The 14577-nt window shown below is 35.5% G+C and overlaps 3 protein-coding genes across 3 annotated transcripts; 1 reads left to right on the top strand and 2 right to left on the bottom strand.

The window, feature by feature from the left end:
- The first annotated feature begins 936 nt into the window (after positions 1–936).
- On the top strand, positions 937–1555 carry LOC125874044 (oleosin 1-like). Its single transcript, XM_049554855.1, has one exon. It carries the CDS (start codon positions 1007–1009, stop codon positions 1409–1411), a length of 405 nt encoding a protein of 134 aa, XP_049410812.1. The 5' UTR covers positions 937–1006; the 3' UTR covers positions 1412–1555.
- Positions 1556–1668: 113 nt separating this feature from the next.
- On the bottom strand, positions 1669–8293 carry LOC125874630 (ubiquitin carboxyl-terminal hydrolase 3). The gene is made up of 9 exons (XM_049555596.1): positions 8141–8293; positions 6451–6582; positions 6328–6366; positions 5472–5583; positions 4946–5004; positions 4787–4861; positions 3150–3198; positions 2387–2463; positions 1669–1970 (listed from the first exon to the last, which is right to left on the bottom strand). Exons 1-9 carry the CDS (start codon positions 8207–8209, stop codon positions 1884–1886), a joined length of 699 nt encoding a protein of 232 aa, XP_049411553.1. The 5' UTR covers positions 8210–8293; the 3' UTR covers positions 1669–1883.
- A 2174-nt stretch (positions 8294–10467) lies between these two features.
- On the bottom strand, positions 10468–14054 carry LOC125873398 (uncharacterized). Its single transcript, XM_049554333.1, has 8 exons — positions 13999–14054; positions 13759–13795; positions 13505–13674; positions 13085–13121; positions 12593–12873; positions 12196–12232; positions 11870–12087; positions 10468–11359 (listed from the first exon to the last, which is right to left on the bottom strand). The coding sequence occupies exons 1-8, from the start codon at positions 14008–14010 to the stop codon at positions 10655–10657; spliced, it is 1497 nt and encodes a 498-aa protein (XP_049410290.1). The 5' UTR covers positions 14011–14054; the 3' UTR covers positions 10468–10654.
- Positions 14055–14577: the final 523 nt, after the last annotated feature.

Below are 14577 nucleotides of genomic sequence, written 5' to 3'. Positions count from 1 at the left end.
TGCTGGATACATAGGTAAATAAGGGATTTTTGAAAATTTTGAAATAAGTAGAGATAAATGAATATTAAGGTAAGTAAAGGAGTGTAGTTAAGTAATTTGTCCTACATTTTAAATGCGTCGTTATGACTCCCAACAATATACAACAGTCAAAATAGTTGAATCACAGCATACTATAAAGATATATAACATGTAAATTATTTATCTCAAAGATATATCACGTATACCTTTTTACTTTTTATAATTATACTTGACTAATAAAATGTTGAAATTTGAAAACTTTCTAAACATAAAATGAGACACGTTATATATTAATTAAAATAAAATAAGACTGAAGTTAAAGTATCAAAAATAATTTTTGATGCGAATTAAAAAAAAAAATGTTTGGTCATTCGTTTAAGCCACAAAAGAGTGAAAAGTTCAAATGGACCATAGTGAGTCACATAATGATGACACAACACCAACATATCGTGATGTAATGGTTGAGTTGCTTCATCTTAATAAAGGGCTTGATTTCAAATTCTAAATATAAAGAAAATTTTTATTAAGAGTATAACTCCTGAATGAGTCCAATATGAGATTCAGATACCAAATGAAGAATAAAAAAAAAATCATGACACGTCAATTCAAAACCGTTAATATCACAAAATGTAAAGTGCCACTAAAAATAAATAAAATTATATTATAAGGCATCATCGTCAATAATAAACCTTGTAATAACAAAATAAAAATATTGAATATCAATCCTAACAAAAGGGAAATGAAAAGTGTAGAGGTTTCTCATTTGATAAAATAAAATGTCGTTTCCAAATGGCTCAAATTTTAGTGTGTTTGGATGAAACCTTACGTGTCTATCAACAAAGGCCTCTTTATCATGCAAATTCAAAATGATCAACACGTAACAAACCCCCCATCTACTTCTCTTAACTCTATCTATTATATTACTCATATCTCTCCTCTCTGCTTTTCCACTCTTCATCTACAATCCTTAGCAACAAAAAGAAGAACAATGCAGACTCAGCCTCGTCATGAGCAGCAGCTTTCTCGTCAGGTGGCCAAGACCACCACTGCTGTCACTGTTGGTGGTTCACTCATGGTGCTTTCCGGGTTAACTCTGGCGGCTACCGTTATCGGTCTAGCTATAGTTACCCCTTTGCTGGTGATTTTCAGCCCTGTTTTGGTACCTGCTGTTATAACTCTTGGGTTGATCCTTGGTGGGTTTTTGGCTTCTGGTGGTTTTGGAGCTACTGCTTCTTTTGTTTTCTACTGGATGTACAGATACGTCACGGGGAAGCACCCGATCGGAGCAACCAAGATTGATTACGCGAGGGATAAGATTGCACATGCGGCAAATGATGTGAAGGAGAAGGCGGAGCAGTTGGGGCACCAAGCACAGCAACAGATTAAGGGTTGAAGAGAGATTCATTCAGGAGCTCTTTTTATTTTTATTTTTAATGCAAGCATGTACCTTTTAATCGTTTGTTTGAGAATGTTGGTTTTTATGGTAGATATCAATGGTTCTGTAACTTGATTTACTATTAACGAGTCTGTTATTAAAATATCCAAATCCTTGTTAGTTCCTTGCTTCCTTTAAGCTTTTAGTTGAAAATGATGCCAAACTCTGGCACAAGAAATCATTTTTGGCACACGCATGAATAGGAGGCCACCTTCTAGTAAAATTATTGGCCGATGGTGGAATTACTGCAATCATATGTAGCAGAGTTGTTCACCAATAGTACAAGTACTAATTTCTCAAAAGTAACTTATTGCAAATATATGCGCGTTACAAACAAGAAGAAACACAGTACTGGGAAAGGCAGAAACACGAAAAGCTAAAATTGGTTTAAACATCTCATCCATAAAATCCTCTAGACAGCAGCATTGGCCTAAACGTTTTTGGAAATAGCAATAACGTTGAAGTTGATTGAGTCTGGATTTTTCTCGATTATCTTTTTGATAACTCTGGCAGCATCCTGTAATAAATGAGAAATACTTCCATGTCACAAAACGCATAATGGGGAGATAGATGAAAGGAACCACGAGGCGGAAATAGAAATTTTTGTTTAAAAGGACAAAAACATTGAAGTTTTACGGTCTCATACAAGTATGTGAACTTTAGTTTAAAAGAACTTCTGAAAAAACGCCAAATCTTATGTAGGAGTAAAAACTAAACTTTAATCCCAATTAATTGATATTTGCTTATAAGTGATATTTCTCCAGATTTGGGACTCTGATAATGTGATCACACGTACTGAAGAGTTCCAAATTAAAATGGATGAAGCCACGAAGGTTAGGTCTGGGTGTGAAACAAAGAAATTGGGCCACAGTCACTGACTAATTGTCATCGGTCAGTGAACTTCACTCCCAGAGCATGGACATAATTACTTACCTTTAATAAGCTGTTTGGAGAGGATGCGCCATGTGTAATAGGTCCAGCCCTCCTTCCATCAAGTTCATAGAGTTGTCCTGCAATGTGACCAAAGCTTGTGTGACTTTCAATTCCTCACCCATCATGAGTCGAGTTAAGTAAAGCTGAATCGTCTAGTCAACAATCACTATATTATTGATGTTGTAAACAAAGATATAGTCATGATGCAATTTTTTGACTCCCATAACATGCGCTCCTAGTGCTCCCCAATTTGTTGTTGTTTAACTCAAGGGAAAAAGAGGTTTCTCATTAGTATCAATGGATGGCAGTATGTTATCTAAAGGGAGTGGTTGACCTAGCAGACATCTTCAAGTCATTATTATAGCATCAACACAAGCTTCCATGTTTTCACAAGAAAACTACAGCTAATGAAATGTAAATTGATGGAGATCCCAGGCCCTCTAGGTGCTACTATGCTCCATATCAACCGAACTCCTTAAACACTCTGCAGAAAGCTACAAATGGAATAACAGTTGACTCCCAACAATACTCGGAAAAAAAGTAAATCAACCTTACAACTTTCTACACCAAAGCCATATTAGTAGATACTAGCAGTCTAGCATAAGGTTTGTAATGCCCAGCACTCAGTTTACACTCCAGATGACAAATAACTACCATCTTAACTTGGAAGCAGAATGCAGACGGTGCTTAAGTCAATTCTACGGATCACAGAAACTGAGAGAGTGAGAGAGAGTGGGATGAAATGGGATGGAGAAGGAAATACCATCAACACAGGTGAAGCAGATGAAATGAGTGTTCACATCGTCGGTAGCCTGCATAAAGAACGCACCAGATTAATGCACATTAAACATGAAAAAAACATCAAAAAAGAAATAGTGACATGTATTTTATGTCATATACATGGGAATTGGGATTGTTAAACCAACAAAAGGAGTAATTATTTCAATGGGAAAACTGATATAGAGGAAGTTTCTGACTTCATAGTCTTAAAATCCAATCAATTTAGTTTCACATCTTCAAAAAGATTTAACATAAAGCCAGCAAATGTTTTTTTCCATCTTCCATAAATCATAATCTAAAAAATTAGAACTATCTTCTATTTGAAGCTTTTAACAGAGTTTGAACTGAGGTTCACACAAAACTCTCAAACAATCTCTATATTGGCTTGCATAATAACAAAAAACTACATCCCCTGGCTCTAACATTTCTCAGTTGCAAGAGAAGCATGCAAATCCACAAAAGTGTGAGTTTAGGAAGAGTAAATGCACCAGAGACTAATAGGAAGGTTGTTGGTTATCAACTATCTCCAAACCATCAAAACCTCGGGTGTTTGTATTGCACACAGTTGCTAGGCTTAAAGGTAGCCTCTAACATGCCCAAACTCTCTCATGCAAACAAGCCAGAGCTTAACAAGAAGGTTGTTGGCCTTCTCAAAAACAAGAAGGTTGTTGGTCTTCAACAAACTGCAAGCCATCAAAATCTCTGGTGTATCACACCAATACCCACAGAAGGCTTAGAAGTGCAAGCTTCCTATAAGACGCCCAAATACTTTTTTCATGCCTCTCTGTTCCAATAATGTCGAGAAAACAAAGAGGCCGTCGTAGCAGCAAAACACATAAAGAAATGTCCAGAACTGTGAGCTCCGGAAAATCCAAATGTACAAAAAGTTCAAATCAAATATAGAAAGTTGTTCACAGCAACATTCTTTAGCTCAGCAAAAGCTTAGCTGCTGCTGCCACAACACAACAGCGACACCAGACTTGAAGATACCACCGTATATTTTTATTTTTTATCTAAAAAGGAGAAATGGGGAAGGGACTACAAGATAAGGAATTAAACCCTCACCAAATATGTGAAAGTTTAGGTTACCAACTGGACTACCCTACTTGGTTGCATGAATTCTTCTTCATGTTTTTTGCACTAGATCAGACCCTCCTCCTTTGTGGTTGCCAGTCTCTAAATAAAATTATCTTTTTTCTTTTTAGAAAATGTCAAGAGTACTCATAGATCACTGGTTCAATTAATATGTCAATACATTGATGAAATATTTAATCTCTGACTTACTTTACTTCTAAGTGCACCAAGGAATGATTAAGTACCAATGGAATCTTATATCAGTAATTGAAAGCAAAAAGGACAAGCTGAAGGTTTTTGAATATGTTCAGCTTCAATTTTACTTCAGAGAAGCAAATATTGTCGTGGACTCATTGACTAATGAAGGATTGAAGCTCGAGGGACAGATTTGGTATGATGAATTTGAGCAGCTTTCAGAAAAATGAAGCAAAAATGGTAATGGATAGCATACAAATGCCTAGTTTCTTGAGTAGGCATAGATTTAGTATAAGGACTGTTTATTTGAGCTATGTAAGAAACACATAGATGATTCAAGGCAATTCTGACCTCAGTATCACCAGCAGTGGCTGCCACTGAATGAGCAACTTCCATTTCCCTATCGTTTTCAAGGAACACAGCACGCTGCAAATTTGTACCCGAATGTATTAGCATTGGATGACTAGAATGATGTGACTGGCCACTAACTTCAATAGCCAAAATTAATACCTGCATTGGGTCCATGCTTGAGGTTGATTTAAAGAACTTGTCCAAGAATGAACCCTCGGCTAAATGAAAAAAAAAACAAGCATGTCAAAACTCGGGGAACAAAAAGAAAAGGAGAACTAGGATTGAAAAGATGGAAAAAAGAAAACAGCAAAAAGGGAAGAAAAAAAACAATATAGTGAATATGTAAAAAGTAAAACAAAAAAACATATCTTCCAAGTTGACAAGAATGTCACCATAGTTCAAAGAATTTCATCTAACCACCAAAATTCTCAAGATCTTATCTGTGGTCAGGCATTTCTCAGACTATGATAATGAATTAAGAGCCTTTCCCCCAAATACTATCATCAATTATAGCACAACATCAAGCTCTTGACTGAGTAATATACTGCTTGTGCAACTATCTGTTATGATACTACCAGAAACTCTTAAGTACTCCCACCTCTAATATTACATACTTAATGCAAAGAGTAGAAACCTTCATGGTGAGAATCAGTTCATGATATATATAGAACATCAAATGACTTACTAAGTTTTATCTGAGAGGTGATATTCCCAATAGCATGAAGAAGGCCAATTGTTCCGCATGCATTTCCCACTGTTTGCTTCATGTAGTAAACTGTACTACTGGGATCCTGCACCTGCCAGAAAGCTCTCAAGAATAATTATAGAATTATGAAGCCAAATATAAGGCATAAATGTAGAAACACTCAAATGCTCCAACTCAACTCGGTCAAATAAATAGAGAAGAAACAGATAATCAAGTATATTAGGAGATATTTAGAAGGGGCCAAAAAAAGATGTTGTAGTGATGACTGATGACTGATTTATGTGACTGATGAAATATAAAATCGAGTTTCTGTTACCTGTCAAAGCCAAGTATAATATGACCTTGCATTGTCTATTAAACTCACTTAGCAAACAACCTGTCTACAGGACCACTTAGACACACTGGTATGGTTTCATGACAGCAGCCAACAAAGATCAAGCCAGAGTTCAACGAACTGGAGAATATTGTACACAGCAGGAAAGCAAACAAAAAGGAACAAATGAAATAATCAGATCCAAGACAGAGAAAGGATCTAGGCAACTGATAGCAAGGAGACCAAGCACTGGCAACTGCAAACCCCACTTCCCCTTTAAATAGGAAAAAGAGAGAGGCAAGAGGGAACTTCCTAGGATTAGTGATGGACAAAGTTTCACACCAAGAACTGCATAAGCAGGAACAATGACATTTAAGTAATTGAACACCCCAAAAAGAGAGAGACTAAATGGCATAATTTGGCTAACGGAATCATTCATCAATAAGAAGAAAAAAATCTAAGGTTGGAAGTAAAGAACTGATGAACATGAGTAGTTTATAAAGAAATGGTCATTCAATTCACCTTTGTTTCGCTGTCTTGCTTTATTCTCTCTTCTTCACTCTGCACGCACATTGCAGAAAATTAATTAGTTGACCAAGATCATTGACATATACCAGTTAACATCAAACTAAAATAACAGCAAACCTGAGATGTGAGAGGATAGAGAAATAAAACAGCAAGCACTGGCTTTGGCACCATCTCCAGAAGTTCTTCATCTAACCCATAAACATCACAGCACTCGGCCTCATTCGGTGGAACACCAAGACCCCAAAGAAACTGCTCGATTAAAAAACTCATAAATTAGGAACTTCATTAATATTTTTCACTTCTACCTTCATGTATATGATTTTCCTCCTCCTTCAGCTTCCTATAGTTTAACAAAACATATATAAATTTTGATTAAACGCTTCTCAACCTAGTTAAGAAATACCATCCCGTAGTTCTTTCACATACTAAAGCCAACAACAACAACAAACACAATGAAATTCCACAAGTGGAATTTGGGGAAGGTAGAGTGTACGCACACCTTACCACTATCTAGTGGAGGTAGAGAGGCTGTTTTCGGAAAACTTCACATACTAAAGCCAAACTTATCAAATCTAATTCATGGTGGGAAACATACTTAGTTGATTGTAGTGCTGGCAATTTAGGCCCACTTTTCACTGACCCGCCCAAATAGCCCAACAAATATGGGTTGAAAGAGTGATTTTAAATATGGGTAATATTTGGGCTTATACCCATATTTTACCCATTAAAATATGGGTATTTTATGGGTAAATAACGGGTCATATATGGGTATTGTAAGTTTTCTCCAAACTTTCAAAGAACCTCTGTTGCCAAGTTTTAGAAGCTATTTTTCAGCAAAAAAATTGGGTGTTTCTTCCACGAATCACAATCTCAAAGATAATTTGGTAAGTCTCTAAATTTCTCCTCTCCTTAATCCTTCTTCCTCGTCTTCCCTCTTTCTCTTCCTTTTCTTTTCTTTGAAACTTAGGGCTAGGGTTTGTGATGAATCTCCTGAAATCTTCTTCTTGTTTCTGAATTCTATTTGTGGTAAATAATTCCTTATTTATAAGAATTATGAATGTAGAGCAGATGCATTTTCTTTATACTTGTACTTTGCTAAGTGATTTTCTTTACTTTGGGGTCCATTTTAATCAACTAAAGTATGCAGAGCAGATGCATTATCTATGGAGTGGAAACAGAGTTATGAAACTGTTCCAGCTCAGTTTCTTGGAGATGAGAGAACTATTGGAGAATTGATGCTCTTTATATGGGTATAACTAGTATTTTACCCAACTCATATTATACCCAGCCCATATTTTACCCATATTAAAATGGGCGGGTTGTATTATTACCCATTTTTCCTCAACCCATTTTTAACCCGCCCATTTGCCACCACTAGTTGATTGAGTCAGTTCTCAACCAATATTAAGGTCATTCTCTTTTTACTTCTAATTACACTTAGAAAACATCAATCTCCTCGATCCCATTTTATATGACACCATTAGTACTTGACTACATTTTCTTTTCCACATATCTGATGCTCCTACCAACTATTTTCAAGCACAAAACATTGCGACTTTGTAAATTTTACGCATCTAAATATAACTTTTAAATAATGTCCAATTTGAGTCCAAAAATTAGCTAGTTTGACCACAGTACTCAAAACAGATCGTGATTTTGGGACGGAGAGAGAGTAGTAGGTTGAATTCATTCCAGATACAGCTGATTCAGAAGACGGTAAATACTACAAACTGAGATTATTTGAAATACCGAAACAAAAAGAGGATACAAATGAAAATCAAGAGATAGGAAAAAGGAGTGAAGGTACCTGATTCATGACATCGGGGTTAGCTTCAAGAGGAAGCCATCTCTTCTTAGAGCCTGTGCTTTCCGCCATGGATTCCTTTCCTCTATTTTACTCTCTCTCAACCTCGATCGCCTTCTCCTCTTTATATATAGTTATGGGAAGGGCTTTATGGTGGGGGGTTTTTATCATTTTCTAGCACCCTCGTCTTCTTATTTTTCTCTATCATTTTTTGTTCGTTTGTTTTTACAATTTAAATAAAATATAATTTATAAAAGAAATGTTTTTTAAAAAAAATATTTTAAGAATAAAAAATAAAATGTTGGAGAGATTTGATTGGACCTAAAACTAAAAATTGTAATAGATCACTAAATCAATTTACCAGTATTTTGAATATTTAAAGTTGAAAAAAATAACAAGATGAAGAATTTAAATTCAAAGGTATATTAGAATGCTAAATATTTAGCAAGTTAATAACACGAGATACTTTTCCAGGAACACATTTGATTGTTTCAAATATATTTCCCTTTTAAAGAACATTATTATCAAAAGAGCAAGTTTTCAACTTTTCCGGAGTATGGAGAAGATCTTATTGGAAAATGAGCCCTACAATACACGATTCAAATTTAATTCAGACTTCAATGTGGTCCCTGATATATAGGGTGGGAAACAAAAAAAGAAAGTTTCAATTTTTAAAATTTTATTTGGTTGCACATAACTTCATATTACATATTTTTGTATATGAGTGTTTACTGTTACTAAAAGAATTTTGAGGAGATCTACACTTCCCATCTATTTATATTTGGCGAAATGGTCTGGTGGACCCTTATACTTGTATATGTTTGTATTGTGAACCCTTCTACTTGCCCATTTGTCATCTGAACCCCTGAAATTATCAAAATACGATATTTTAAACATTATTTTTGACTTGGCATCCTATGTGGCAGTGAATATCAAAGAGTGTGTGACACACACTTATTAGGAGCGTGAGACCCTTGGAAAAGGGTTTAACAGTAGGGCTTTGTAAAGCCATCATCTTCCTATTTGCATCTAACACCATTGTTGGACAAAAATTGAGCTTTTCTTGGCCTCTTTTTTGATCTTTTTCCCCCAAATTTCTTCTCTATCGTTTCTTGTTATTATACAACTCTTTTTTTTTTTTTTATAAAAACGCCATGAAAGGCATAACACTACTACCAAAATATCTTACACTAACATAGACACAAAAATACAAAATTCCCAAAAAAAATCAACAAAATCAATGTAATCGACTAAAACCCCAAAATCAAACAAAGACACAAATAGAGATCAAATCCAAACTAAACAACAAATAAATTCGAAAATAAATTGGAAAACCTACCTAGATAAGTTGAAAATCAAACAAAAAAACTCAAATATATTTGACATTGACCCCTTGTTTCAGTTCCAAACCAAACTCAAACTTATTGCCTTCTTCTTGTCCTCCTCACCTTCTCCGACCAAATTGCCTTCGTTCTCACCATCTCCGACAAGCTTCAACCAACAACTATAAATGAGAACCAACAACAACAACAACTAAGACAAAAACACCAAACTAACTCTGCCAATAAGTCTCGACTTTCACAACGCCGCTAGTTGTGAACAACTAGAAACAATCAGACCACCCAATAGACCCCCACTTTTCCTTAGCGCCACCGATCACCACCAAAATCCCAATCCAACAGAACCCAAAATCAACTCCGAACTTCGACGAGATTGTGAACAATCAGAAATCGTACCAACATTTTTTACTTCAATGGAAAGAGTAGAAGAGATTGGAAAAAGGAAAAGGGTAAGGAAGATAAGAAAAAGTTGAAATGAGATTGTGGGAGTGGAGATGCAGATGCAGATGGCTATGACAAAGAGAAATAAAAATTGGAAAGAGAAAGTGTAGGTATATTAATCAAATATAATAAAAGGAAAAATGACATGGAGTGATCATATATACATGTGTCATTTTATAATCATACGTGTCATTTTATAATTATTTTTAAAATTACGTGTCAGGCGTTTGCGATACACACATTTGAGTAGTAAAAAACGTGTTTAAAATATTGTGTTTTGATGAGTTCAAGGGTTCAGATGACAAAGGAACAAGTAGAATGATTCACAATACAAACACATACAAGTATGAGGGTCCACCAGACCATTTCGCCTTTATATTTTTCAGTTTAATAACTTGGTGTCCGAAACAAGTGAAGATAATCAATCTAAACTTGTGTCGAATAGACCTAATAAGTGAGTTGAAACGCTCCTAATTAAAAAAATACTTCAATCTATTTGATCATGTGAATGTCCAACAAAATTAGACTCAAGGCCAAACCTATTTAAAAAAATCTAAATATCGTGGTTGTCAATTTAATAGATCTCATTTGCATTGTAAATTGACAACCACGATATAGTAACTCTAGCATTGTGCCAAGTCTTGTTCTCACATCTTTCACTAGCTAACATGCACAAACCTCTTTTGAATTCTACCATTCTTGATATCCATTTTCTCTTCATAAGAATGTATTAGACTTAAGCTCGACGAACCCATTGCTCTAGTCGAAGCTGCTTTAGAGGAGGACCAATATTTGGCTTAGTCCTTTGGGGGCACCGCCATTTTCCTGTTGTTTCCAAAGCACTAGGATGCAAGTTGGTTGTTTCTGTGAGTACCTTTCTAGTCAAACCCTGCTTGTGGCAGTTTGATGCAACACTGACTCCACTTAAAGGAGACTGAACTGCAGCTGGCGTTGGCAAAGGACTTTTGTTCTGCACTTGACTATTTCTACTCTTTCTGGTTGATATAAAACCATTCTCTCCAAAGTCATTTATGTGATTTTCTTTGTCGATGATTTCTGCTGCTTTCCGTTTGGATAACTTCTGACTTAACACACTCATCTCCATCCTATTTTTAGATTGCACATCATCAGCAGGTTCAACACTATCTTTAGATTTCGAACTGTTCTCTGCAGAATCCTTCCTGTGAATTGGATGTCTGTATAATTTTTCACCTTCACAGCTAGAATGATTGATGGTGCAGGATACTTTGCAGTTAACTTCTTGAGGAAAAATGGTCTCCAAGTGTTCTCCATCACTCTCTTTGAAGACCATGTCAATGTATCTTGGTGAACCACAATTGCTGTTCTCCGTTGTCTTGTGATTTAGTGTCTGTTGAGAAATTCTCTCATGAGACATTTCATTGGATATTCTTGCGTTCTTTGTCCCATCAGCGTCCTGATCCTTCGAAGCATACAAACACAAAGGAAATCATCAAGGGAACTTACGACAATATGGTAAGGTAGACCTCAATTATGTAGCTGAAGTGTCAGTTATCTTCTTTGCATGGTAGAAACAATTGTATAACTAACAGAATCGGAGATGAAATGGTTTATATGCATAGCTACCAGCCAACTGAAAATACCTAAGTTTCTAACTAACTAAAGACAGAATAGATCTTTTAATGTTTCTTTCTGTCTTTGTTTTGTACATATGTTCAACTATGTGATCCAACACTGTAACTCAATGTAATCTTATTGTATATTCTAGGTACTGATCCCTCCAGCCAAAAAGGTTTGTACAATCGCAGAAAGATAAAATCCATCTGTTTGTTGATCTACAGCTTAAGGTTCTACGTTTGCTTTGAGTGTACATTCAATAAATCAACATCTAAAGCATGAGTTCACAAAGAATTGATGTAGATCAAGAGGATGTATGAAAGGAGTTTGATGCAGCTGAAGGTTCTAAGTTTACCTTTGAGGCAGTTTGATGCTCATACTTGTCATCATGGATAAAAGGAGTTCCTAATGAATTCCTAAAATTCTGAGGTTCCTCACCGCCACTATATCCATTCGTACACACTTTGCCATCTAATTCTTTTTCATGATCTGGAAGTATGGAATCTTGAATAGTATCCACTTTTGGAGATTCATAAACATAGCTAGAGAACCAGTTCCGGATGTCTGGAGGCTCTGATAAAGACCATATATGGTAACAAAGATTAGCATTAACAAAAATTATCATTGCCTGCTTAAAAAAATGGAAACTTTTGTATTAGGAGGTGAAAGGATCACACTTACCTGAAGCAAGTGAAATGTCATCTGAAGACTCCACATCCTAAAGACAAGTACATAAAATCATGGTTTAGTAAGAGAACATAGGAGAGACGATCCAAAACAAATCTATGTGCTACACTGTCCAGAAAGGAACTCGTCGATACATGACTTGATGTTTGTCAATCCATACAATATTTTGCAAATTTTCCTCGCACAAAATTGCTCATCTACTTCCAATAAATATTTCTGAACTTCACAGACTAAGGGGAACATGCTAATGGAAATAATCAGAGAAAATTGTAACATTATTATCAAAATCCACCACCAAGACGTAGCACTTCAAAATAGACTTGGATTCCAATTAAAAGTTTGCACAGTGGAAATTGAAACAACAATAGAAAATAAAACTTGCCTGACCTACCCATTTGTTATCTGCAACAGAATTTGTACACTGCTCAAGGTCTTTTGAAGCCATATTGACTCCAGAAGACAAACTGTTGTTTTTCCCATTTGTTTGATTTTCAGCAGAATTATCTTCCTCCCTGCTGTTGATGTCTTCTTTGCATCCTCTGGAGCTAGTATCCTCATTGAAACTGATGTCAATTGATTCAGGGACTATAGTATCATCACTATCAGCCAATAGGGGAGTTTCAGGCACAAAACTTGAGAAACAGTCCTTGGTATCTAAAGGCTCTGATAGCACTGACATAGGGACAGAAAGTCAGCTTCGTACAAATTTCATACAAGCAATTTTGATATACAAATTTAAGGGAAAGAGATGAACTGGCAACTTTAGTATGTGGTCTAGTTTCTACTTTCTCGGCATATATGAGGTTCTAAAATCCACTTCTTTCTACTGAGATGCCAGAAAACAATAGTAAGCAATACTTCATAGTATGTTAGCCTAACTTACCAGAAGAAAATGGGATATCATCTGAAGCTCTCCAAACCTGTGAAACAACCACTAGAGTAATATTACTAATCTTTAAAATGGTAGTATTCATTAACAATCTACAACTTTTAAAGCTCTTAATAACTATAAGATTGAATTCAAGAAGCAGATAACAAAAATCTCTTTAATGTTGAAACTCTAATGTAAGGGTTTCTGAGAATAATCATATCTTATGATCACAGTAAATTGCATAGCTTAACAGACCTAGTAATATCCCTGTGGCTTAAACTTTTTAACAAGGGGTTGATATTTCCTTCTTTTTTCCCTTTCTCATGAGGGGGTTGAGTCAATTCAACAAATTTATTGTTTCTTCCACAAATTTAAATGAAAAGGGGGAATCTAAAGATAAGGTTTAAGGGATAAGACTTGAAGCTCAACTACCTTAGTTGGAAGTTTGATATCTCCTTGTGAAGCTACATTCTCACCACAATACAAGGAATGAGCTTTCTTTCTTTTCCTGCCATCTCCCGAATCTTGAAAATCATCAATCTCACTCAACACTGGCGAATCATACACATAGCTCGAGAACCAATTTCCAATATGAAGAGGCTCTATTTGTTCAAACAAGAAAAACCCAATGAAAAAATAAATAGATTGAACCTTCTAGATTAACTCTTTGGGGAAAATATGCATACCAGAAGGAACCGACAGTGAGTCTACAGAATCTAACACCTGCAATTCAAAGTTGCTCATTCAGTGATTAAGTTTAATTTCCTTTTTGTTAGCAGAATAAAAAACAATAAACTAGTGTTTCACCATGGATTTTGAGACTTCTAATTACAAAACAAAAAAATCCAAGTAAAATGAATGTACAAACACAATTCATAAATTAAAATTTTCAAAATCTATGGTCAAATGGGAGCTTCCGGGATTACCTGCTTTGACATCGGCTAGAGAAACAAGAACTATTCAAAAATGATGTTTGAAAAATGTGAAAAGAGAAACTGTGAGAACAAAATTTTGGGATGTAAATAATCTACAAACTACAATGGCGCGTCTTTCAAATTTTCAAATTTATTATTTCCCGGGAAAAAAATTCCATCTGCCTGAAAACATTTTACTGTGTTCAACTTTTGAAATTTCCATATCTCTCCTTTATTATCAACTTAGCTGCAGAACTGGTCCACTATTTTACCTTTATTACACTTTATGCACAAACAAAGTACAAACACCACTTTGCCTTTCTAATTTTATTTTAGGGAAAAGGGTCAAAAATATTCTCAATTTTGTTTTATTGGTTGACTATGTCATTATTTGTGCCCTCAATTGGATGAAAGGCCCCAAATCAACTAAAACTACCTAATTTTAACTCGATCCAACCCACTTAATCATATAATCCATTTCTTTTACCCAAAAATCAACTTTGCTTTCCACCACCAGCGCCTCCACTTAAGCCACCACCCTTTCCGAGATCTCCTTCACCACCGTCGCCGAAACCACCACCTCGAAACAGG

Source organism: Solanum stenotomum, chromosome 8 (genome assembly GCF_019186545.1).
Source record: "Solanum stenotomum isolate F172 chromosome 8, ASM1918654v1, whole genome shotgun sequence".
Lineage (NCBI taxonomy): Eukaryota > Viridiplantae > Streptophyta > Magnoliopsida > Solanales > Solanaceae > Solanum > Solanum stenotomum.
The sequence above is the reverse complement of the archived record's forward strand: the minus strand, read 5'-3'. Positions and strand labels throughout refer to the sequence as shown.